The 26,788-nt window shown below is 34.1% G+C and overlaps 1 protein-coding gene across 2 annotated transcripts in view; it reads right to left on the minus strand.

Moving 5' to 3' along the window:
* FANCM (FA complementation group M) overlaps positions 1 to 26,788 on the minus strand; it is a 65,893-nt gene that overhangs the window by 22,828 nt on the left and 16,277 nt on the right. For both annotated transcript variants that reach the window (XM_079126019.1, XM_079126018.1), the window contains exons 9-14: positions 26,480 to 26,664; positions 13,902 to 14,108; positions 10,894 to 11,107; positions 7,600 to 7,754; positions 6,207 to 6,359; positions 2,722 to 4,624 (exon numbers count right to left, since the gene is read on the minus strand). In XM_079126019.1, coding sequence (XP_078982145.1) covers positions 2,722 to 4,624; positions 6,207 to 6,359; positions 7,600 to 7,754; positions 10,894 to 11,107; positions 13,902 to 14,108; positions 26,480 to 26,664 — 2,817 coding nt within the window. The remainder of the gene's footprint in view (positions 1 to 2,721; positions 4,625 to 6,206; positions 6,360 to 7,599; positions 7,755 to 10,893; positions 11,108 to 13,901; positions 14,109 to 26,479; positions 26,665 to 26,788) is intronic.

A 26,788-nucleotide genomic window follows, 5' to 3' on the forward strand; every position in this document is an offset into this window, starting at 1 on the left:
TGTCCCAAAGCATAAGTGATGCTCTACTAAGAACTCTTGGTGGAAAGGTGCTGGTTGAGATTGCTTAGTTGATGGTGGTGCCTGTTCAAAGGGGACTCTGTACAGCTCACAGAATTTATTAGTTCATGGCCTTGAGTTCAAACACCAGCTGCCTGGAGGTAGAAGAGATATGGGTGCAAGCTGATAAGCCCCAATTAGGCTGTTTCACTCACAACTTCATTTTTGTTTATCTTGAGAAAGCTTTCTCACAGTAAATCCTTTTGATGTTTAAACCTATGTAATAAACATGCAGAGCCTACTTGTGGCCAGTCTCTCTCCCGTCAGGAGTTTGGTTGGCCCACCCAGTCCCGCTTTCTCTATATTTGTGTGTTTGTCTTATTCCAATCCTCACCGCCCCATTCGAGGAAACTGAGGCAACATCCTGTGGGCAGTGATGTCAAACATCAAATCAATAAGTAAATCACCAGTAAAATATTAAGAAGCTGATGGTATAATTGTAAATGCTTTGTTAAGACTTTGGAGAAATCAAAGGTGGTGCCTCAAGTTGATGCAGTGATGAATGCATGTAACACCGCAATTCAGGAGGTTGACACAGGAGAATTACAAATTCAAGGCCAGCCTGGGCAAATTAGCAAGTCAAAGGCTAGGGACATAGCTCAATGGTAAAGCGTCCCTGAGTTCAATAACCAATAGCAAAAAAAAAAAAAAAGGAAACATGATGCCTTGGAGTACTGTTCAGTCAGACAAAAGGTCCCTTAAATATTTTAAGGATGCTCCTCAAAGTCTCTGAAAAATCAGACCTTCTAAGAAGCTTAAGAAATTATCTTCTAGACATCTCAGCAAAAGTCCAAGAAGGACTTTTTTATCCCAAAAGATTAATGGGCATAGACAATATCTAATGCAATGACTTCAAGAAGATTTATAAGATATTCATCAAAATTTATAAGAAATTATATTGGAAGATAAATAGACAGCTACAACTGATAGGGATAAATAGTATAAATTGAAAAGAGAACTCTGGACCTCAATTTTTTAACAAATAGAAGCAGGTGGGAGCTACCTGTTGAAAAAAAGATCAAACATTCAGAGGCTGAAGTCAAGAATCACTGAGAATATTCCCCTATTTTGAGATCTAATCAAGGAACTTCCAGTCTTAGCCCTGTTAGATTTCAGAATTGCTACAGACTAATAATTCCTGTGTACCTTCCACTGTTCCCTCGCCCTTTTTGAACAAGTCATCTTGGAAGCAGATTCTCCATGCCTATTCAAGTCTTCAGATGACTGCAACTAGAAGAAATTCTGACTATAACAACTTCCTGAGAAATCCTATGCCAGAAATCATCTAGCTAAGCAACTCTTGAATTCCTGACTTATGAAAACTGAGATAAATGTTATTTTAACATGAATTTTGGGGTATTTTGTTACACAGCAATAGGTAATATAAATCCACACAATAAGCTTCTCCTCACATTCTGTGCTAGTGAACATCTACCCAGACAGATAAACTTGAATGATTTCCTTTTTTGCAAAGAAGCACTAACTAAAAAGAATTAAAACAAACAAAACATTCTATGAATAAACCACATATCTGTGACCAAAATACAATGATTTAATAAAGTAAAGATGAGATTATGATGGGAGCCACAACTACATAATCCAACTAGTTTTTTCCTTTTTTCATTACCTTATAAGGAAGTCAGAGTTAAATGAAGGGCTCACCAACAGTAACAACTGATTTAAGGCGGCTTCCTTTTTAACTGCCTTAGTATTGTTTAAATGAGCTATTTTTTAATATATACATAACATGGTAAAAGATCTTAAATCCTTAAAATTAGATGAAATGAAAAGTACTAAATACATATTCCCTAATAAATAACTTGCTAGTATGTTAAGTACAATGCTAGAAAAAAAGCTTTAACATAAATCTGACTCAAAAATAGAAAAATGACCTCACCCATTAACGAGGTCTTAATATAGACACATTAAAGCCAATATCAAAAACTCACAGGCAACACACACTTAGTGAAAATACATGTCAGGACATATCCCAAACTATGCAGTTTCATGTTTTGAAAATTAAACCTATTTCCAGAACTTACCTTAAACATGCTTTCTTCCTACATAGAACATTCATGAATGATGCCTTCAATACTAATGAGAATAACATAAGGAAAATATTTACAGAGGAAACTCTCATTTTATCCTACAACTATTCTTTTTCTTCAGTTATAAGGAACAAAATTCATAAATGGCCTAATAATTTCTAAATAAGAGTTTGAGGAGATAAAATGATAATCAGCATATATATATGAAAGCTTTCCAATCTGATCTAACAAAATTTTGTCATCTCCTGAACCTCCTGAATAGCCACTATCAAATTATCGACATGGTAATTTCCACATTTACTGATATATTCTCAAATCTATGCTATATAAATGTTTGTGTTTTACATGGCATGCAGATAAAAATCTTATATTAGTAAGCATCATCTTATGTGGAAAAATTACAGGCATATTTCTAGAGTAATTATTCTAGAAAGAGTTATGGGTTTTATAAAGATAGAATCTTTCTTTTTAATTTTTAGTTTTAGATGGACACAATACCTTTATTTTATTTATTTATATTTATGTGGTCCTGAGGATCAAACTCAGTGCCTCACACATGCTAGGCAAGCACTCTACCACTGAGCCACAATTGTAGCCCCTAAAGACAGAATCTTACCTTCAGCAGAATAATGACAGGATTGATGTAGAGAAATTTGATCACTGCTTTTAGCCTTTTCTGGAGAAAATTCTGAATCATCAAAAACTGAATTTGATGTTTCTTTGAAACACTGTAGATTTACTTCTTTCTTATTAGAATCTGGTATCTTAAGCATATCCTCTCTTATCTTTGAAAATGAGTTCAATTTTTTTTTAGAAAGTGGTGTACTCATAACTTTTTCTCCTACTGGCAAAGAAAACTCAGAAAAACTAGGAGATGCAAACTCTTTACTCTTTGCTGCACTCAGTGGAAAATGTGCAAACTTTGGACTGTGTATATCTTCACTTGATGGGATAGTTATGGCTCCACTGGTAAAATTCTCAACACAATCTCTTGGTTGATTTGAGACACAATGTTCTTCCTTTGCCTCCTTCATATGTACATTTCTTCCAGATGGATCATCTTGAAGTCTACTATTATTTGTATCTGATGCATGATCTGATATTTCACCATCAGAATCTAAACTACAAAATCCTAAATCAAAGTTAATGGAAAATAAATCCCCAGAGCAATCAAAAACATATTCATCACTCTTCAGTTTTTCCTCATGGATATCTTTCAAATCTTCATGAGATTTCCAACTATTAGTACCACTGATAATTTGATCTTGGGGTTGAGAATTATCACATAAATGTTCATCAGAAATTAAGAACTGAGAGACAGGAGACATTTCACTTAAAACAGTTTTTTCTGACACACAAAAAGATTTGCAATTACTCTTCAAAGGAGAAAGGCTCACCTCATTAAACTCTTCATTATCCTCTTCAAATAGTGGTAAACTCTTATCCTGATCAGTTAACAATACTGGAAAGTCACTGTTAACAGTATCACAGTTATTTCTGTCAACTAAGTTCTTTGCAGGATCTATGTATATTTGAACATGATTGTTAGTTACTAAATTTTCATTTTTAAAATTTTTATGTATTTTATCATCACAGCCACTGAAGCATGACTCATCAGAAATCTTATCGTTAGTTGCACCAAAGAGACAACTTTTTTCAGAAGGATAATTGATAAGTTTAAGTGAATCCGATTCTAATTTTTGTTGAGAATTCATAGCTGAATGTGACATCAAAGAGGTGGACTTACAATTTAGTAAATGCTCTGCACAGGGTAGGAAAAGCAAATTCTCAAATGTAAAACCCTTAGCAATTTCATATTCCAAGTCTGAGAGTTCACTGAGAGGTGGAGGAGAATGAGATAAAAATTTCTCTACATTAGCAAGTACCTCTTTTGTCAATGAGTGACAATTATAAAATTGATCATCTGTTCTATCTATATAAAGCTCTTCTTCAAATGGAAGAAACAAATTAGATAAAAGAGATTTCTCATCACTGAAACTATTATAACCAGAGTCTAAAAAATTTCCAGCAAAACAACTAGTAGATTTATTTGCAAACTGACCCTCTGTTACTAACACACCTGGCTGATTAACACGATTTTCATTAATAGTACATGTGGCAGAAACTCCATCTGCATCTGATGTTTTATCATTTGTTAAGTCTACCTGAAAAATAGTTTCAACATTAGAATTTCTGTCAGTATCTAAAGAATCCATATCATCATTATTTTCTTCATTAGGCCAGTCTTTCTTCATTTCTTTAGAAGTTCTTTTATTTGCAGAAACAATTTTGGTAGGTTTGATGTGAGTTTGTTTAAAAATTTCAGCATATTTCTCATCAGATTCTGTCATTGAAAGTGAACTGCCTTGGTTTATATTCTTTGTAAATGAAGAGTTCTTGTCAGGAGTTAAGGTATCACTGGCAAGATTACTACAGTTGTTCCTGGGAATGCTGAATGCCAAGTTAACATCTTCCATTTGTAAATAAGATTTCATTTCCAATTCATAGCTGCATTCATCCTATAAATAAGGAACATGAGAAAGTCACAGGAAAACAAAACCAAATTATAATTCTAATAAATGAGTTTCACTCTACATTAAATACATTGTAAACAATATTACATTATTCAAATGATTCTTTTAAACCTTAAACATTATTCTTATAAGTCAAAACAACAAATGACACGACTGTGAAATTAATAAATTATCTTTAATCAGTTAATTATTTTATCCCCTGTATTTAATACACAAAGGGCCCATGATAGCTAGTCATACAAAGAACAAATTAAATGAATATATAATAACAAAAATACTGAATTTTTCCACATCTAACATTTAACAGAACGATTATACTAATTTCCTAAAAGTATGTAGTTAATAAATTAATACATATTGATGAAAAATACATACGTCAAATTTATTCTTTCAACAGTAACCTAAGAACAGCTTTTACAAACTCTAAAACAATGGTACATGTATGTCTATTAAGCTATGACTCTGAATGTATTTCTATTTGTAACAAAGTGCCCAATCAAAAACTCATAAAGTAAATTTCTAAGTTTTTCTTTTCTCTGAGCCATTAAACTAAAATTACAATTTTTCACCATGCCTCTTCTTTTCCCAAAATGCTACTTTACTCAGGATTCCTCCCCTACTCATGAATTTAAGCAGTTAGCTCCCCACTTTTTTGAATAATCAATACAATAAATATTAAAATAAGCGGTGTGTTTCCCTGCCAGCAGATATGCTGCACATAGAACATTTTATCCGGTTTATTCGCTGATGTGGCCATAGGGCCTGAAATAGAGCTTGGCATATGGTAAGCACTCAGTAAACACAGGTTAATTTGATGTGACCTGTTTTGCTGGAATAAAGAACTAATTATTTTACACATATTCACAAACAATAACTATAATAAAACTAGCAGCTACAATTCATTGAGAGCCTATTATATGCCAATTTAGTATTCTAAGTGTCTTACATGTATTAAGTCATTTAATCTTCACAATAACCCTATGAAGTAGCCATTATCATTATTATTATACATATGAAACTGAGGAACACAAAATTTAAATAATTTAAACATAAGCCTAGTAAGAGAGAGTTTAGAATTCCAGTCCAGGCATTATGGATTTCACTCTCATAATAAGTCCACTATCTTGACTCTCTTAAGGAAGAACAAGTAAGAAACTGCTTAAGAAATCCCTAGTTTAGGGTAATTTAATTCTCTATCACCAGGATACAAGAGAGACACCAAATGACCTGCATGATAGAGAATATTTCAGTAAATTCCAGTCTATCAAGAATCTTACATTAGCTTGACAGTTTACACAAATCTTTAAATATAATAAAACTTTAACTGATCTAATTATAGTTACCACTGATATACTTCTAATTAATTGTCTATTTCTTCTGCTAAGGCAGAAAACTGGTTCCTTAATGAGATCACAAGGAGCTATACCCAAAAAAATATCAAAATATTTCTGGCTATAATTACTTATAATAAATACTTTTGTTTCTTATAATAATGACTTCAAATTAAGCAAAATAAAGGGTATTTTAGTTTATCACAGCAACAAAAGAAAGTTATATAAAACTCTACCTCTTCATGTCTCATTCCTTCTATCATTTGCATAATGCTTACAAAAAGGTGGCATCGATCTGAATGGTCAACTTGATGTGTAGGAAAAGGATGATCCTGCCACACTCTCCATTCAGACAGAGAGAGTTGATGAATCCCAAGAGTTGGCAAAGTCTTGATTAATTATTCAAAAAATAATAAAAATGATAAAAACAGAGACAGTGAGATTTCAAACTGATTTTAAAAACAATATGCAAACAAGTCTAACATAAATAATTTGCATTCACTTAGGCACTGACAACTAAAATCTCAAGGAAATTTATTTCATATAAACATGCCCTTTTAAATATATTTTATTTTATTTTATTTTTTATTTTTATTTTTATATATTTTTTTTGTGGTGCTGGGGATTGAACCCAGGGCCTTGTGCTTGTAAAGCAAACACTCTACCAACTGAGCTATATCCCCAGGCCTTAAATATATTTTAAAGTAATTGTTATATGAGTTACAACTTGACCATATTCCTATTTATATAGTTTCATGGTAAGAGCAAATATTTAAGTAAATATGTTTGGCTTCAAAATTACTATTTTGCTAGATTTAGACTCCACAATATAACAAGGAAACATTCATAATCTCGTCTTTTGGTGATACTAATCGCAACTTTTCATGACTGTTTCCATTCCTCACTCTTCCTGTTAATGAGTAAAATAAATTCTTATAACTATATATTATAGGCTCTATAAATCTGAAAGAAAAAATTCCTCAGGTTATTTATCCAGCTCTAGCAATTATATATGCAACCCCTGATCAGCTGTTTTGACTTTCATTAAGCTTGTCAATGTGTTCATAATAAATAAAAAAAAATGAATAGCATCCAATTTAAAGTTTTAACTATACTTTCAAAACAAAAATCAAAACCAGCTTGTACAAAAATGCACATGCCAACATAATTTATGTTAGTACAACATTTAAAAAATTCAAAAACACAAAAGGGAACAAGAGTCAAGCAAACTACACATATTGCAGAGTAAAGTGACAAATATGTAATATGTCCATTTTGAAACAATTCTATGAGGCTGGGCTGGGATATAGCTCAGCTGGTAGAATGCTTGCCTTATAAGCACAAGCAAGGTCCTGGGTTCAATCTCCAGCAACACAAAAAAAAAAAACAATTATATGGGGAAAAATATGGAAGAAAAAAGTATAACATAAACCAAAAATATCAGTTAGGTTTACATATAATAAATAAGAAAATTAGTAATTTTTAAAACACAGACTTGGTTTCTTATTAAGCTGATTACATTCTTACTTTTTAAAATAAGTTGACACTCCCAATCACAAATATCTCTCATTACTCCCAAATCTATTGCATAATCACTATAAGGAGTATCTGAAACCACATTCAACTTACTGATGTATTTTCCTCATCCTGTAAAGATGCAAACTGTACTCGAGGCAGTGTTATTTCCTTAATTTCATCACTGTCTCTTAATCTATAGACTCTGTTCCATAACTTAAATTCTTCTTCTGATAAAAACCAGTTATTTGAGTTATTTTGCCTTATTCCTGTAAGTGAAAAAATTATGAAAAAGGGCTTTTAAAAATCTGCAAAGGCAAACACAAAATATATCAATTTAAACTCTGTTTTTTCTATTTACCTCCTCTAAGTCATGATTCAGTTTCTTAAACTACAATTTGTCATATAAAAGGAATCTGTTTCTTATGTCCTGCTTCTACATATCTCCTAAACTTCTCTCATCTCTTTGAAAGTATCCCTCTGGCTAGGAACTAACCTTTAGCAATAATTCATCTGTATTGAGTCAGAGTTCCTGCTTTACACTGTTCATTCTTTTCTACTTTGGTTATTTTTTTTCCTTTAGAAATTACAGAACCCAAGAAGAATTAATTTTCTATGCAACATTTACTCATTTATTTCAGTCCAGGAGATTGTCCCAGGGGCACTCTACAACTGAGCTCTATCCCCAAACCTTTTATTTCTTATTTTGAGACAGGGTCTTACTAAGTTACCCAGGCTAGCCTCAAACTTGTGATCCTCTTGTCTCAGCTTCCCAAATCACTGGGAAACAGGGATGCAGCCAGTTCAACTCAGTTTTTATGCTCAGAAACCTACTGCATCTTGCTAAGTTGCTGAGGCTGACATTGAACTGCCTCAGCTTCCTAAGTTTCTGGGATTACAGGCCTTGTCACCTGCCCAGTCTATTATGTAGCTGTTAAAAAGCTTATTATTATATTATTTTTTAAATTATTTTTTGTTATGTCATTTTTTTGGTTTTTGTTTTTGTTGTTGTTTTCTGACATGGGGATTGAACCCAGGGATACATTACCACTAAACTACATCCCACACCCTTTTTATTTCTTGTTTTGAGGCAGGGTCTCCTGAAGTTGTGATCTAAATTGCAGATCCTGCCACAACCTCCCAGGTTGCTGAAATTATAGGTGTGCACCCACCACGCCCAACTTATTATGTCATATTTTTCTGTTTATTGGTTCTTTTTGCTATAAATAACATTAGAATTCATTTTGGCATAATTATAAAAGCATGGAATTTGCTAATTTAGTCCCCAATATTTCCCCTCTCCCTCTCTTCCTCCCCATCTCCCTACTACCTTCCTTCTACTCTACTGATCAATTATAGTTTTTTAAATTTCAGTTAGTATTAGTATGTCATTTTTTGAAGTACCAGGCCTGTTCCCCTTGCTTTTTACTTCTCTCCCTGATCAACCTCTCACCATCCACATCCCTGCTCAGCCTCTGGTAACTACTACTGCACCTTCTACATCTATGAGACAGATAAAACTTGTAGTTTCCACATATGATTGAGACCATGAAACCTCTATTCTTTCTGTGGAAAGCTATACTTTTTATCTAGAAGACAAAATCAAGTCACCTGGAAAAACATACAGAGAGATTTTTCAACATAAGATAAAATATTCTACAATTACATAAAGTTGTTCAACAATGAAAAGAACCCTCATGAGAATAAGATATATTCCATGTTTGTTTAAATACATCAAAATAGATTCTACTGTAATACATAACTACAAAGAATTTTTTAAAAAACAGCCCTCATAAAGGAATAAAAATTTATTTTTTTCTTTTTCTTAAAGAGATAGGATCTATATTACAAAGGCTGGTCTCAAATTTCTGGGCTCAATCAATCTTCCTGACCCAGACTCCTGTATAGCTGGGACTATAGGCACAGGCTACAATGCACAGGGAAGAAATAAAATTTCTTTTTTTTCTTTTTTTTTTTGTTGTGCTGCAGATTGAATCCAGGACCTTGTACATGCTAGGCAAGCATTCTACCAACTGAGCTATATCCCCAGCCCCTAATATAATTTCTACTAACAGAAATTTTCAAGTTAAGACAGGGTATGCATTTTAAAAAGATGTTGCAGCAAACATTCCTACCTTGTTAGTAGTGATGATCCTTATGAGTCCTTCCAAATCTTAAAATATAATTATATGATATTTATGATTATTTGAAAGACCCTTTAAGATTAAGTAAAATCTAGAAAATTAAACTTTTTTATTTCTCATTTTCATAGTGCAACTATTTCAAGATATTTTCTTGGGGGGCTGGGGATGTGGCTCAGTAGTAGAGTGCTTGTCTAGCACACGGAAGGCCCTGACTTCAATCCCTAGCAGAAGAAAAAAAAAAAATACTGTCTTGGTATCATCAGAGTCTCTTCAGTTTCTAAGCTAGTGATTCTCTCATTACTGTGTTCTTGGCAAAAATATTTATTTCAACACATTGTTTTTTACTCTCAATGTATTTATTTCAACACATTGTTTATTACCAGTAACTGTGTAAATTCACACTATCTGTTATAAGGGTAAATATTAAAAGTTTTTTTCCTCTGTATAAAGGAAAGGTGTTCCCTTTTCCTTAGAACATTTCCAGAGACACCCTAATGTTTCCAAGTTCTTTAACCCTTTGACATATATGTAAATCTGTATAAAGAATAAAGGAGATGCTACCCAGTGTTTCAAACCAGAAATGTTCATCTTAAGAACTGAGAAGCTATGCCTTTAAAAATGTAAACATCAAGGAAGACAGTGTCCCTACCTTCCAGTCACCATAAGACTTTAGCTTAGGTACCTTTCTGGAAGCTGTCTACATATCATTGTCGTAGAAGTAAGAGAAGTTTTTTTTATTCCTCTGGATAACGACAATTAGTTAACACAAAGAGCTATCTCAATTCAGGTGAATTTAGGATAAATTAGGAAAGAACGTATGGTAAAAGTCCTCTTATATGAGGACAAGTTACTATTAATCTTAAGAACATATGTAAAGGATTATAATCACTCAGGGATATATATAGGGAGAATTTCTGTCTTTGTATTATTTTTGAAGATGTCCATAATGCACATTGTAATCTTACTTAACGCTTATTCAATTTAAAAAACCAATTTTCTTTCCATATTTTGTGGAGAGGATTCTCTGGGTTGGTGGGATATTTTCAATTTTCCCCTGCCCTGGGTTTCTATCCCTGGACTTCTGCCAATATGTCCTTCCCACTGCCACATGAACAATCTTTTATCCTTCCAAAGAGAACATCCAAAACATCTTAGAAGATATACTAAGATTTTCAAACAAGAAATATTATATCAAGATATGACCTGTCTTGTCAAGATAAGAATAAGGGAGTGAAGCATACGTCAAATCGGAAACTTCATTTACCATTTCTATAGGAAAACAGAGATGACTTCTGCTGTACATTCCGAGAGGGCTTCTCTGGTTTATATACCTCATGTGTGATGAACATTTTATGTAATTCTGGATTGATTCCATCAGGAACCATTCGTGGACTTCTTTGGTAAAACCGAAGGACCTCTCTATTACCTGAAATAGCTTTATAAATATTTCTTTTGTTGGACTGACTCTGATTGTAAGTCTGCAAAAAACAGATATAAAATGTCAACCACATTGTTTCTATAATAACTACTCAGCCAAAACAAGCAATTGTTCTATTAGTTTGGGCTGATTATAAACATTAAACTAAACTCTGATTCACTTAAATGTATAGAGAATAAAATTTCTATTGTCCCAAATTTTAAAGCATAGCAGTAAACAATTAGAATAAACATTGATGAGATATTAATTTCCAAAATATGCAAAGAAACTAAATAGATACTTTCCAAAAGAAAAAATATGAACAGTCAGCAAATATATGAAAAAATGTTCAACATCTCTAGCAACTAGAGAAACTCAAATTAAAACTACACTGAGTTTCACCTCACTCCAGAATGGCAATTAACAAGAATACAAGTAACACTGGGCCCAGCCTGTAATCTCAGCAGCTCGGGAGGCTGAGGCAGGAAGATGCTAAGTTCAAAGTCAGCCTCAGAAACTTAGCAGGACAGTGTCTCAAAATAAAACATAAAAAGGGATCGGGACTGGCCCAATGGTTAAGTACCTCTGGGTCCAATTTCTGGTCCACCTCCCCTCAAAAAAAAAAAAGAAAGAAAGAAAGAAAAAATACGAGTAACAATAAATATTGGCGAGGATGTAGGGAAAAGGGTATACTCATACATTGCAGATGGGACACTGGAGAGCAGAATGGCGATTCCTCAAAAAACTAGGATAAGAACCACCATTTGACCCAGCTATCCCACTGCTGTGTTTATACCCAAAGGACTTAAAATCAGCATACTACAGTGATGCAGCCACATCAATGTTTATAGCAGCTCAATTCACAATAGCTAAGCTATGGAACCAACCTGGGTGCCCTTGAACAGATAAATGGATAAAGAAAATGTAGTGTGTATATATACATATACATACAATGGAATATTACTCAGTCATAAAGAAGAATGAAATTATGGCATTTGCCAGTAATTGGAATGATCTGGAGACTACCATGCTAAATGAAATAAGCCAATCCCAAAAAACAAAGGTTAAATGGTCCCTCTGATATGTGAATGCTAACACACAACAGGAGTGGGGGGAATAGAAGTGCATTGGGGAATGAAAGGAAGGAAATGCCAATTCCCAGCCCTTTATATGTTTTATTTTAAGACAGAGTCCTGCTAAGTTGTTTAGGGCCTCCCTCAGTTGCCGAGGCTAACTTTGAACTTGCTATCTTCCTGCCACAGGCTCCCAAGTCACTGTGATTACTAGGAATAGGAAAGACAGTGGAATGAATCTGACATAACTTTCCTATAAATATACCACAGTGAATCTCAACATCATGTACATCCACAAAACTGGGGTATAATAAGACATATTCCATGTTTGTTCAAATATGTCAAAACAGACTCTACTATCATATATAACTGAAAACAACAACAACAAATAGAAAAAAAGAATAAACCTTGATGAAAATCATTTCAAAGGCTATTATTACAGCCAGGTGCAGTGACTCACACCTGTAATCCCAGCAGCTTGGGAGGCTGAGGCAGGAAGATGGCAAGTTCAAAGCCAACCTTAGCAATTTATAGAGATCCTAAACTTAGTAGGACCCTGTCTCAAAATAAAACATAAAAAGGTCCTAACCTTTTATACGCTACCAAACATTTCATTTATAAGGATCATTTTATGTATAAACTGGATGTAACAAACAAATGTGTTATAATCACAAGGAAAGTATTAGGGAAAAGAATTAATTAGGCTGATTTTAAAGAAAATATAAAACATTTCAAATCAATTTTTAATCTGAGTGCAGTGATGCACACCTATAATCCCAGCAACTCAGGAGGCTGGGACAAGAGGACAGCAAGTTTGATGCCACTCTCAACAATTTAGTGAGACTCTGCCTATTAAAAAAAAAAAAAAAAAAAGAGTAGGAATGTAGCTAAATGGTAAAGTACCCCTCGGTTCAATCCCCAGTGCCAAAATAAATAAATTAAATAAATTCATATTTTAAAAACTATCATAACTGAGAAGATCTTTAATAGGAAACCAAATATTTAACATTGAACTTGTCTCAATAAAATGAAAGTTTGTTAACACTTTAGTGTAACAAATGCAAGATACATAAAACATTTAGGAAATTCTACTATCCAAGATTGTAGCAAAGTTATGGATATAATTCAAGTTCTTCATCACATAGAATATACATCAACAAATTTTTGATAAAGGCCAGAAAATACATATCTCAGGTTTCACAAGCCATAAAGATTGTCTTTGGTACATATTCTTTGATATTGATTTTGTTGAAAAACATTCTCCTTTTTAAAAGTTTTAAAAAAAGAACTAAGACAAACAAAATGCATCCAAAAAAATCTTAGAAATACAGGGAAATAATAAAACAAAGTAGTACACATTAGTTGTTATATCTAGTTGTCTCTGAATTAATACTGAAATACTAAAATGTGGGAGGCTGAGTAATTTGTTTTGCAAGTATTGAGGATTGAATCCAAGGTTGTTCTACATTCCCAGTCCTTTTTGATTTTGAGACAAGGTTTTGCTAAGTTGCCCAGGCTGGCCTCAAACTTGTGGTTCTGCATAGGCATTTGCCACCATGCTCAGCAAATATGTTTTTTTAATATGGATAAAAATTGGAAAACTGAATGCAGTCAGAAATTCTTATAATAAGAAAAGAATATTCAAACCCAATATAAAGGGAAAAAAATAAACCACAATTACCTACAGATTATTTGGACGTAGAATGCTAAATTATTGGCAGTAGTCTTTGGACTGTACTTCTCAAATTTCTAATATCAAATCATGTTTTTGTGTCTACTTACTCGCTCCTCTCGTCCTTCAGCAAGAATAACAACAATCCTGCCTTGACGTTTACGGCCAGTTCTACCCATTCGTTGTATTAGACGAATTGGGCTCTTCTGGGCATCGAAACATATTATGAGATCAACTTCCCCTATATCCAAACCTTCTTCACCAACACAGGTAGAAACCAATGTGTTGTAACCACCATCACGAAACTGCTTCACTACCTAAAATAAAAATGATTTAAAAACTGCTAAATACAAATAAAAGAGAATTGCAGATAAAAACATATTGTTCTCCCTCATTCCAAAATGGTGAATTCAGATTAAAAATCAGCTTTAATGATACCAAAGAAGATGAAAAAAGGCACAAAATGGCAATCTAAGCCAAAGGAGTTTTCATAAAATGGAAAGAACAGTCCCAATTGTGACTCTATAAGGATTTGTCAACAATTTTAAGTGTCTCACTCAATGAGAAAGTTCTGATTTTATTTTTTAGCACCAATGAAAGAGGCATAGAGGTAAACAGCCTACAGCAATTGATCCTATTTGTCACAACTTAGACCTAAATGTACGATTAGGTGTATCTAAATAAGAATGCTTTATTACTCCCAGGATTAATATCATAAACTTTTTATAATGCCATTTCAGGAATTCTCTCTGATCATCTTATGAAACCACAATAGTATAAGAATGAATTAATGAAAAAGTCAGCAAAACTTTCTGAAAAACTTTCTAAAGACTTATAAGCTTAGTTCTCAACTATATGAACCCATTTTTCCATACATATCAACACCACCGCTGGCACATTTGTATGTAATAGTGGTGGTAATTAAAAGAGATAATGCAATTTAATGTTGAATTGGCTGATATGACAGCTACTATGCAGAAGGGACTACCAGGTACTAAACTTATTGATAGACCTTTTTTTTTTTTTTTTAACTATATGTGATGCTGAGAATCAAACCCAGGGCCTTATACATGCTAGACAAGCACTCTACCACTGAGCCACAACCCCAGCCCAGTACTAAACTTGTATACCAGTTAGTACTCCAAACAACCCTATAAGGTAGATATCATCACTTCATTTTATTAAAGAAACTGAACATCTGAAAGGTTAGGATATTGGTTTAAACTTTCATAAATAACTGTCAGCATTTGAATTTAGATATCTGACTCCAAAAATTTATTATTTTAGTTCTTCTAATTCTATCCTTATAAACAACCACCTGAAAAGTGAGGTAATAAATATAAACATAAACTTATAAACCTTAGCAGTATCATTGGTCAAAGAATTTTCCTTTAATATGGAAAACCTCAGAAGAGGGAGAACCAATGATTAAGACTGGAATCTGTAAAGGATTAAGACAAGGGAAGATTTAATATTATCCGTATCTCACTTAATAACACAGGAGTCCTTTATCACCAGAGAAAGGGAAAACAATGGGCTACAGTGCTAGAGATAGAAAAATAAAACTTTTTAATATAAGTAGTCAACAGATTAATAAAGGATGTTAACAGGCAAAAATTCAAGTGTTACTTATTTGCCTAGGATTGATCTGCCATTGCATATTCACTACTATGAACCTTTCCCATGCACTCAAGACATATATATTCAATTGTGTATTCAACATCTCTACTGGATGTTTAAAACAGTGCTACTCAGAGTGTGGTCAATTATCTGTCTACTACTGTGCCAGCCTGTGAACTATTTACTACCAGTTGACAACAAGGTAAGTACAAAATTGAAAGTAAAGGTTTAGAAATTTGACAGAGTAAGTTTTATAATTGATGACTCCTAACGGAAAAAAGTAAAATGGATTACAGCTTTGTTTTTCATCGGTTTTACTATTTAGCAATTCATATTTATTATATTCTTCAAAAGTATCAGTTTGTGGTGCAGTGGAAGGAAATAAAGTGGTCATTATCAGTTTTGGAAAAACTTTAATCTAATAGATCTGACAAAATTAATACATCCAAAACCAAGCTCCAGATACTCTCTCTAAAACCTGTTTTTACTGCAATCTATCCAAGTTAAGAGTTCTTTCAGTTGCTCAGGCAAAAAATCTTGGACTCAGCCTTGGAGTTAGACTTCATAATCCTTTATCTCATACACTATTCTAATTTGTCAATAAGTCTTGTCAGTTTGACCTTTTAAATATAACCACCACTCAACTATGTCTCACAAATTTTCCTACTACCACTCCAGTTCAAGCCATCATTATCTTCAGTTTGAATTTTTGTAGTAAGCCTTTCAACTGGTCTCCCAGCTTCTATCAGGTGATTCTTTTAAAATGTAAATAAAATCATGAACTTCCTCTGCTCCAACCCCTACCCCAATGGTTTCTTCTTATCTCATTTAGGATAAAAACCAAAGTCATTATAATGGAAATGACCAACAGGGCCCTAAAAGATCTGCCTCCACTTTTCCTTCCTGACTTAATCTGTTTCTAAATAAATGGATAATTTAATTACAATTATTTTGCATAAAAGTCCATTTCAGAATAAAATGGCTGTTATAAAAGTAATTATATAGAAGTAATAAAAAGAGTTGTTACTTTGGCCTACATAAAAATATTATTGAGGAGATCCAAGATGGCAGACTACAGTGAGACTGCATTCCTTACCTCTCGGTAACTTGGGATTCAAGCAGAGGAAATACTGTTTCTCTGCCAGGCAGACATTACTGCCCACTGATCCCCTGCTGTTTACCCTCATTTGTCCACTACTATCAACCCGCCCATCACCTGCCATCTGCCAGCACATCTGCATTTTGAGTGCAGATCGCTCACTGACTGCAGCTATCATCTACTATTTGCACTTCTGCCTGTCTCTCGTCTGCTCATTGCCCACATTTCATCTACCCACAGCCTGAGGTCCACCGACGATCAACTGGCTATCAGCCTGCAGATCGCCAACAGATCACCTGCTGCCTGCTGTTGCCTGGAAGTCTATTGTCACAGTAACCGCAGGTGAGGTACTGGTAGTCTTCAGGGATGCTAAAAGACTACAGGGCAGAATTCGTACTGCCTCAGCTTCATACCAACAGATGAGAAGACACACAAACGACATGAAAAAATAAGGGAACAAGTGCCTCAAACAAACCAAGATGTTCTAACTATAGAATCCATAGACAACAAAGTAGAAGAAATGTCAGAGATGGAGTTTAGAAAGTATATAATTAGATTGATCTTCAAAATAAAGGATGGTATTGGAGAGAAAATACAGGAAGTGAAAGATCACTTCAATAGGGGCAGAGATTACAAAAAGGAATCAAGCAGAAATCCTTGAAATAAAGGAAACGATAAACCAAATTAAAAATTAAATGGAGGGCTGGGTAGATAGCTCCGTTGGTAGAGTGCTCGCCTCACAAGCACAAGGCCCTGGGTTCAATCCCCAACAATGCAAAAAAAAAAAAAAAAAATTAAATGGAAAGTATCACCAACAGACTAGACCACTTGGAAGACAGAACCTTAGACAACGAAGACAAAATATATACTCTTGAAAATAAAGTTAACCACACAGAAAGAAAATGGTAACAAACCATGAAAAGAACTTCCAAGAAATATGGGATAATATGAAAAGACCAAATTTAAGATTTATCAGAATAGAAAAGGCGTGGAGAAGAAAATTTCCCAAATCTGAAGAATGAAATGGAAAATCAAGTTCAAGAGGCTTATAGGACTCCAAATACACAAAATTACAACAGACCCACACCAAGGCACATTATAATGAAAATACCTAACATACAAAATAAAGACAGAATTTTAAAGGCTGTGAGAGAAAAGAACCAAATTACATTCAGGGGGAAACTAATACGGATATCAGCAGATTTTTCAATCCAGACCCTAAAAGCTAGAAGGGCCTGGAACAACATTTTTCAAGCCCTGAAAGAAAATGGATGCCAACCAAGAATCTTATATCCAGCAAAACTTACCTTCAAATTTGACGATGAAATAAAATCCTTCCATGACAAACAAAAGCTAAAAGAATTTACAAAAAGAAAGCCAGCATTACAGAACATTCTCAGCAAAATATTCCATGAGGAAGAGATGAAAAACAAAGAAGCAAATCAGCAAAGGGAGGAATTATCCTAAAGGAATTGTCAAATAAAGGAGGAAACAAGTTGTGCCAAACAAATAAATAAATAAAATTTAAAAAATGAACCAAATGACCGGGAAACCAAATCATATCTCTATAATAACCCTGAATGTTAATGGCCTGAATTCATCAATCAAAAGACATAGACTGGCAGATTGGATTAAAAAGAAAGATCCAACAATATTTGCCTGCAAGAGACTCACCTCATAGAAAAAGATACCCATACACTAAAGGTGAAAGGATGGGGAAAAACATACCATGCACATGGACTCAGCAAAAAAGCTGGAGTATCCATCCTCATTTCCGATAATATGGACTTCAAGCCAAAGTTAGTCAGAAGGGATAAAGAAGGTCATTTCATACTGCTTAAGGGAAGCATAAATCAGCAAGATATAACAATCATAAACATCTATGCCCCAAACAGTGGCTCATCCATGTATGTCAAACAAATCCTTCTCAATTTCAGAAACCAAATAGACCACAACACAATAATACTAGGTGATTTTAACACACCTCTCTCACCACTGGACAGATCTTCCAGACAAAAATTGAACAAAGAAACCATAGATCTCAATAACACAATCAATAATTTAGACTTAACGGACATTTATAGAATATACCATCCAACCAAGAGCGAATACACTTTCTTCTCAGCAGCACATGGATCCTTCTCTAAAATAGACCATATATTATGCCACAAAGCTAATGTTAGCAAATACAAGAAGATAGAGACACTACCATGTATTCTATCAGATCATAATGGATTGAAGTTAGAAATAAATGAAAGAGTAAAACACAGAAACTATTCCAACATCTGGAGATTAAACAATATGCTATTATATGATGAATGGATAACAGAAGATATTAGGAAGGAAATTTAAAAATTCTTAGAGGTAAATGAGAACAAAGAAACATCATATCAAAATCTCTGGGACTCAAACTATCCCTGTTCGCTGATGACATGATTATATATTTAGAGGAACCTGGAAATTCCATCAGAAAACTCTTAGAACTCATAAGTGAATTCAGTAAAGTAGCAGGTTACAAGATCAATGCCCATAAATCCAACGCATTTTTATACATAAGTGATGAATCTTCAGAAAGAGAAATTAGGAAAACTACCCCATTCACAATAGCCTCGAAAAAAATAAAATACTTGGGAATCAATCTCACAAAAGAGGTGAAAGACCTCTACAATGAGAACTATACAACACTAAAGAAAGAAATTAAAGAACACCTTAGAAGATGGAAAGATCTTCCGTGTTCTTGGATAGGAAGAATTAATATTGTCAAAATGGCCATACTACCTAAAGTGCTATACAAATTCAATGCAATTCCAATTAAAATCCCAATGACGTACCTTACAGAAATAGAGCAAGCAATTATGAAATTCATCTGGAAGAATAAGAAACCCAGAATAGCTAAAGCAATCCTTAGCAGGAAGAGTGAAACAGGGGGTATTGCAATACCAGAACTTCAACTATACTACAAAGCAATAGTAACCAAAACGACATGGTATTGGTACCAAAATAGAAAGGTAGATCAATGGTACAGAATAGAGGACACGGACACAAACCCAAATAAATACAATTTTCTCATACTAGAAAAAGGGGCCAAAAATATGCAATGGAGAAAAGATAGCCTCTTCAACAAATGGTGCTGGGAGAATTGGAAATCCATATGCAACAGAATGAAACTAAACCCATATCTCTCACCATGCACGAAACTAAACTCAAAATGGATTAAGGACCTCGGAATCAGACCAGAGACCCTGCAGATTATAGAAGAAAAAGTAGGTCCAAATCTTCACCTTGTTGGTCTAGGATCAGACTTCCTTAACAGGACTCCCATAGCACAAGAAATAAAAGCTAGAATCAACCACTGGGATAGATTCAAACTAAAAAGCTTTCTCTCAGCAAAGGAAACTATCAGCAATGCGAAGAAAGAGCCTACAGAGTGGGAAAATATCTTTGCCAATCATACTTCAGATAGAGCACTAATCTCCAGAATCTATAAAGAACTCAAAAAACTCTACTCCAAGAATACAAATAATCCAGTTGTCAAATGGGCTAAGGAAATGAATAGACACTTCACAGAAGAAGATCTACAAGCAATCAACAAACATATGGAAAAATGTTCAACATCTCTAGTAATAAGAGAAATGCAAATCAAAACCACCCTAAGATTCCATCTCACCCCAATTAGAATGGCGATTATCAAGAATACGAGCAACAACAGGTGTTGGCGAGGATGTGGGGAGAAAGGTACACTCATACATTGCTGGTGGAGTTGCAAATTAGTGTAGCCACTCTGGAAAGCAGTGTGGAGATTCCTCAGAAAACTTGGAATGGAACCGAATGGAACCACCATTTGACCCAGCTATCCCACTCCTTGGCCTATACCCAAAGGACTTAAAATCAGCATACTACAGAGATACAGCCACATCAATGTTCATAGCTGCTCAATTCACAATAGCCAGACTGTGGAACCAACCTAGATGCCCTTCAATTGATGAGTGGATAAAGAAACTGTGGTATATATGTACAATGGAATATTACTCAGCCATAAAGAATGATAAAATTATGGCATTTGCAGGCAAATGGATGAAATTGGAGAATATCATGCTAAGTGAGATAAGCCAATCTCAAAAAGCCAAAGGACGAATGATATCGCTAATAAGTGGAGGATGACACATAATGGGGGGGAGGGAAGGGTTAGTGTTAGGGTTTAGTTAGGGTTAGGGAGGGGGGCAAGTATGGAGGAAGGAAGTACTGTATAGAGGGTAAAGAGGGGTGGGAGGAGTGGGGGGAAGGGAAAAAATAACAGAATGAATCAAACAACATTACTCTATGTAAATTTATGATTACACAAATGGTATGCCTTTACGCCATGTACAAACAGAAACAACATGTATCCCATTTGTTTACAATAAAAAAAAAAAAAAAAAAAAAAAAGGCGTGGAGATACAAACCAAAGGGATGCACCTTCTTTTCAAGGACATAACATCAGAAAACTCCCCAAATCCAAAGAATGAAATGGAAAATTAACTACAAGAGGCTTACAGAACCCCAAATGTACAAAATTACAGCAGACTCACACCAAGGCACATTATAATGAGAATGATTAACATACAGAATAAGGATAGAATTTTAAAGGCTGTGAGAGAAAAAAAATCAAATTACATATAGGGGGAAACCAATTCAGATCTCAGCCGATTTCTCAGCCCAGACCCTCATTGCCATGAGTCCGGGAATAACATATATAAAGCTCTGAAAGAAAATGGATGCCAAGAGAGAATTTTATATCCAACAAAATGAAGCTTCAGATTTGAAGATGAAACAAAAACCTTCCATGATAAACAAAAGTTTAAAAAATTTACAAACAGAAAGCCTGCACTACAGAACATTCTCAGCAAAATATTACATGAGGAAGAAATGAAAAAAAGAAAAAAAAAAAGAAAGAAAACCAGCAAAGGGAGGAACTGCACTAAAGAAAAGGTTAATCAAAGGAGAAACTAAGTCAAGTTAAAAGCCAAAAATAAACCAAAATTGTAGGGAACATTCCTTAAGCTTATCTGATAGCAGTCACTGACACCATGGTCTAAGTAAGCCAAACAGTCTGGACAGAGAAACTGAGGTCATGGTAAAGACTCCCCATGGAATGAAGGTCTTCGCAGTTGATGAGGCTGAACTATGAGCTGAGGGGAGGCCTCGTTCTGACATGCATCACAGAAAGCTGTGATGTGAGCTCGCCTGCGCTGCCTTGCCTCATGCTGTGTGCTGGAGCTTACCATCCCCCCAGTCCTTCGTCTCAGACCTGTTGCTGGGCAGAATTAGGCATATTGGTTTGTTTACATTATCTCGACATATAGCTTACCTAAAGGCCGATTCTGTTATGCTTTAACGAACATGCTAACCTGATTGGATAATGTGCCTATATATGATCTGTACAACCCTAAGTAAAATTAGATCTGTGCCTTCAGAGCCTGGTCTTTGGTGTCTGAACTGGAGTAGACATCGTAGACCCTCACTCTCAGTGGGTCCCCTAGTCTCCAAATGACCAGGAATACAAATCATATCTCAATAATAGCCCTGAATGTTAACGGCCTAAACTCATCATTCAAAAGACATAGACTGGCAGATTGGATATAAAAAAAGGACCCAACAATATACTACCTTCAAGAGACTCACCTCCTAGGAAAAGACATCCACAGACTGAAGGTGAAAGGTTGGGAAAAAATATATTACTCACATGGACTGCGTAAACAAGCCAAGGTTTCCATCCTCATATCAGACAAAGTGGACTTCAAATCAAAATTAGTCAGAAAGAATAAAGAAGGACATTTCATACTGCTTAAGGGAATCCTACATCAAAAATACATAAAAATCATAAATATTTATGCGCCAAATAATGCAGCATCTACATACGACACACAAACCCTTCTCAATTTCAAGAATCACACAGACCACACATAATAATACTGGGTGACTTTATCACACCTCTCTCACTACTGGATAGATCTTCCAAAACAAAAACTAAACAAAGAAACTATAGAATTAAATGATACATCGATGTGGCTACATTACTGTAGTATGCTAATTTTAAGTCCTTTGGGTATAAACCAAGGAGTAGGATAACTGGGTTAAAAGGTGGGTCCATTCCAAGTTTTCTGAGGATTCTCCACACTGCTTTCCAGAATGGCTGCACCAATTTGCAACTCCACCAGCAATGTAAAAGTGTGCCTTTTTCCCCACATTCAGGCCAACATCTATTATTGTGTTCTTCATAATAGTCATTCTAATTGGAGTAAGATGAAATCTTAGAGTTGTTTTAATTTGCATTTCTCTAATTACTAGAGATGTTGAACACTTTTTCATACATTTATTAATTGCCTATATATATTCTTCTGTAAAGCTTCTGTCCAGTTCCTTGGTCCATTTATTGATTGGGTTCTTTGATTTTTGATGTAAAGTTTTGTAAGTTCTTTATAGATTTTGGAGATTAGTGCTCTATCTGAAGTGTGGTATATATATACAATGGAATATAATTCAGCCATAAGGAATAATAATATTATGGCATTTGCCGAGAAATGGATGGAACTGGAGAATATCATGCTAAGTGAAATAAGCCAATCCAAAAAACCAAAGGTCGAATGTTTTCCCTGATAAGTGGATGATGATATATAATAGGGGTGGGAGTTGGGGGGTGAGAGAAGAATGGAGGAATTTTAGATTACGTAGAAGAAATGAGAGGAGGGGTATGAAAAATGGTGGAATGAGACAGACATCATTACCCTATGTACATGTATGATTACACAAATGGTATGAATCTACATCACGCACAACCATAGAAATGAAATGATATACCCCATTTGTATACAATGAATCAAAATGCAGTTTGCAAAAATTTTTTTAAAAAGGATACACTCAATGATTTAGACTTAACAGACATATATACAGTATTTTATCCATTATCCAGTGAGTACACTTTCTTCTCAGCAGTAGTACATGGATCCTTCTCTAAAATAGACCATATGTTATGCCATAAAGTAAATCTCAGCAAGTACAAAAAAACAGAAATACTACCCTACATTCTATTAGATCATAACGGAATGAAACAAGAAATCAACGATAAAATTAAAAATAGAAGCTACTCCAACACCTGGAGATTAGCACGCTACTGAATGATGAATGGATGAAAGAAGAAATCAAGGAGGAAATAAAAAATATTTAGAGGTAAATGAGAACACCAATACAACATATCAAAATCTCGGACACTATGAAGGCAGTGTTAAGAGGAAAGTTCATTGCACTGAGCTCATACATTGAAAGAATAAAAAGTTGACAAATAAATTACATCTCAAATCCCTAGAAAAAGAACAAATCAACATCAAAGGCAGAAGAAGACAGGAAATAATGAAAATCAGAGCTGAAGTCAATGAAAATGAAACAAACAAACAAAAAAAAACTCAAAAAATTGACAAAACAAAAAGTTGGTTCTTTGAAAAAAAAAATCAATAAAACCTTTAGCCACACTAACAAAGAGACAGAAAATTCAAATTACTAAAATTCATGATGAAAAGGGAAATAGCACAACAGATATTACTGAAACACAGAAGATAATTAGAAACTATTTTGAAAATTTATACGCCGAAAAAAGAGAAAAACTTGAAGATATCAACAAATTTCTGGAGACATATGATCTACCCAAACTGATGCAGGAGGACATACACAATTTAAACAGATCAATTTCAAGCAATGAAATAGAAGACACCATCAAAAGTCTATCAACCAAAGCAAAAGCCCAGGACCAGATAAATTCTCAGCCAAGTTCTACAAGACCTTCAAAGAAGAATTAACATCAATACAGCTCAAATTATTCCATGAAATACAAAAGGAGGGAACCCTTCCAAACTCATTCTATGAGGCTAGTATCACCCTGATACCAAAACCAGACAAAGACACATCAAGGAAAGAAAACTTCAAAACAACATCCCTCAATACTCAGGACAACACCCCTCATGAACTTAGACACAAAAATTCTCAATAAAATTCTGCAAATCACATACAAAAATCTAACAAAAAGAAGGCACCATGATCAAGTGAGGTTCATCCCTGGGATGCAAAATTGGTTCAACATATGAAAATCAATAAACAATACATCACATCAATAGACTTAAAGCCAAGAGTCATATGATTATCTCAATAGATGCAGAGAAAGCATCTGACAAAATACAGAACCTCTTCATGTTTAAAACCCGAGAAAAACTAGGGATAGTAAGAACATACTTCAACACTGTAAAAGCTATCAATGCTAAGCCCATGACCGACATCATTCTAAATGGCAAAAAATTGAAAGCATTCCCTCTGAGAACTGGAACAAGACGGGGATGCTCTCCTTCACCACTTCTATTCAACATCATCCTTGAAACTCTAGCCAGAGCAATCAGACAGATGAAAGAAATTAAAGGAATATGAATAGGAAAAGAAGAAATCAAACTATCACTATCTGCCGATCACAAGATTCTATATTTAGAGGATCCAAAAAATTCCACCAGAAATCTAGAACTCATAATGAATACAGCAAAGTAGCAGGATATAAAATCAATACCCAGAAATCAAATGCATTTCTATACATAAGTGACAAATCCACTGCAAGAGAAATTAGGAAAATTACCCCATTCACAATAACCTCAAAAAAATAAAATAAAATACTTGGGAATCAATCTAACAAAAGAGGTGAAAGACCTCTACAGAACATTAAAGAAAGAAACTGAAGATCTCTGAAGATGGAGAAATCTCCATGCTCAAAGACAGGCAGAATTAATACTGTCAAAATGGTCATATTACCCAAGGTGTTATACAGGTTTAATGCAATTCCTATTAAAATCCCAATGACCGTCTTCATAGAATAGAAAAAGCAATCATGAAATTCATTTGGAAAAATAAGAGACTCAAAATAGCCAAAGCAATCCTTAACAAGAAGAGTGAAGCAGGAAGAACAATACCAGATTTAAACTATTCTACAGAGCTGCAGTAACAAAAAGGGCATGGTATTGGCACCAAAATAGACATGTAGATCAATGGTACAAAATAGAAGTCACAGGCACAAACCCACATAAATACAATTATCTCATATTAGACATATTTTTCATTTATATGTAACTGTTAAGACTAGGAATAATCACTCACTAGAAGTCTAAACCCTTTAAATTACTTATAATCTTATGTCACAACAGGTAAAGGTGTTGTTATGATCAGACTCAGGAAGTTTCCACACCATATTCAGTCAGATTAAATGGTTTCTTGAAAGTACAGTGGTGACAAGTCTAACAGTATTTAAAATAAGACTGGAATTCCACAACTACTACTGTCAATAATCAAGAAAGGAGCTGTCAAAATGAACTGAACATTAAAGAGACAACTATTTGTAAGTAACTATTGATGTATGGACCTATAGATAGCTAGTCTGCAAAAATCTGTAGAATTTATAAAAATCAATAGTCTAAAATTCCCCTCAAATCTCACAGTACTTCTAAAATTTATGACCTCTTATTCAGAGCATTAGGCTATCTGAAAAACCATTATGGTTTCCTCTAACCATACTTTTAAAATAAGATTTTTAAATAACTGAAAAAAGAGATATGCTCAGTATAGGTTTAGAAGAAATTATTAAAGTGACTTAAATAGAAAACATTTACTATGAACTCTACAATAAGATCTCATTTAATACAACAAAGCTATGAAGTACATTTATAAATAAGAAACTTAAGTGGTAGAATGCCAACCTAGATTGTATAGACCCACAGCCTTTCTGCTTAACTATTATACTTTATGTTACTTAAAAATAAAACTTTCAAAACCACTAAAACACTACTACTACTACTTACTATAAAATTATTTTAAGTAGACAAATGACCAGTGAGTTAAACCAAAAATAACCTTAAATACAAAGGTAATCAACTTTAGTTTTATTTCATTACCTCCAAAAATAATTACCTGCAGTTGCTCCTTTTGGGTAAAACCTTTCATGCTTTTCCCGGAAGCATGGCCAACAAAAGTCATTACCCTAATAATTGGTTGATGCTGTAAAAACATTTCTGCAATTTCTTGCACACTATCTCGAAATGAAGAGAAGATCATAACTCTGGTCTCACCACATTTCTTTTCAGAGATGTTTTGAGCTATATAACAGAAAATATTTCAAATAAAATTTTTGAAAAACATTTAGACAAGAACTAGTCAAGACAAGTTTGAAGTTATATACTAATAAACAATAATTCTTTTCAAAAATATTTAAAGATATTT

Source organism: Sciurus vulgaris (assembly GCF_902686455.1).
Source record: "Sciurus vulgaris genome assembly, chromosome: 2".
Lineage (NCBI taxonomy): Eukaryota > Metazoa > Chordata > Mammalia > Rodentia > Sciuridae > Sciurus > Sciurus vulgaris.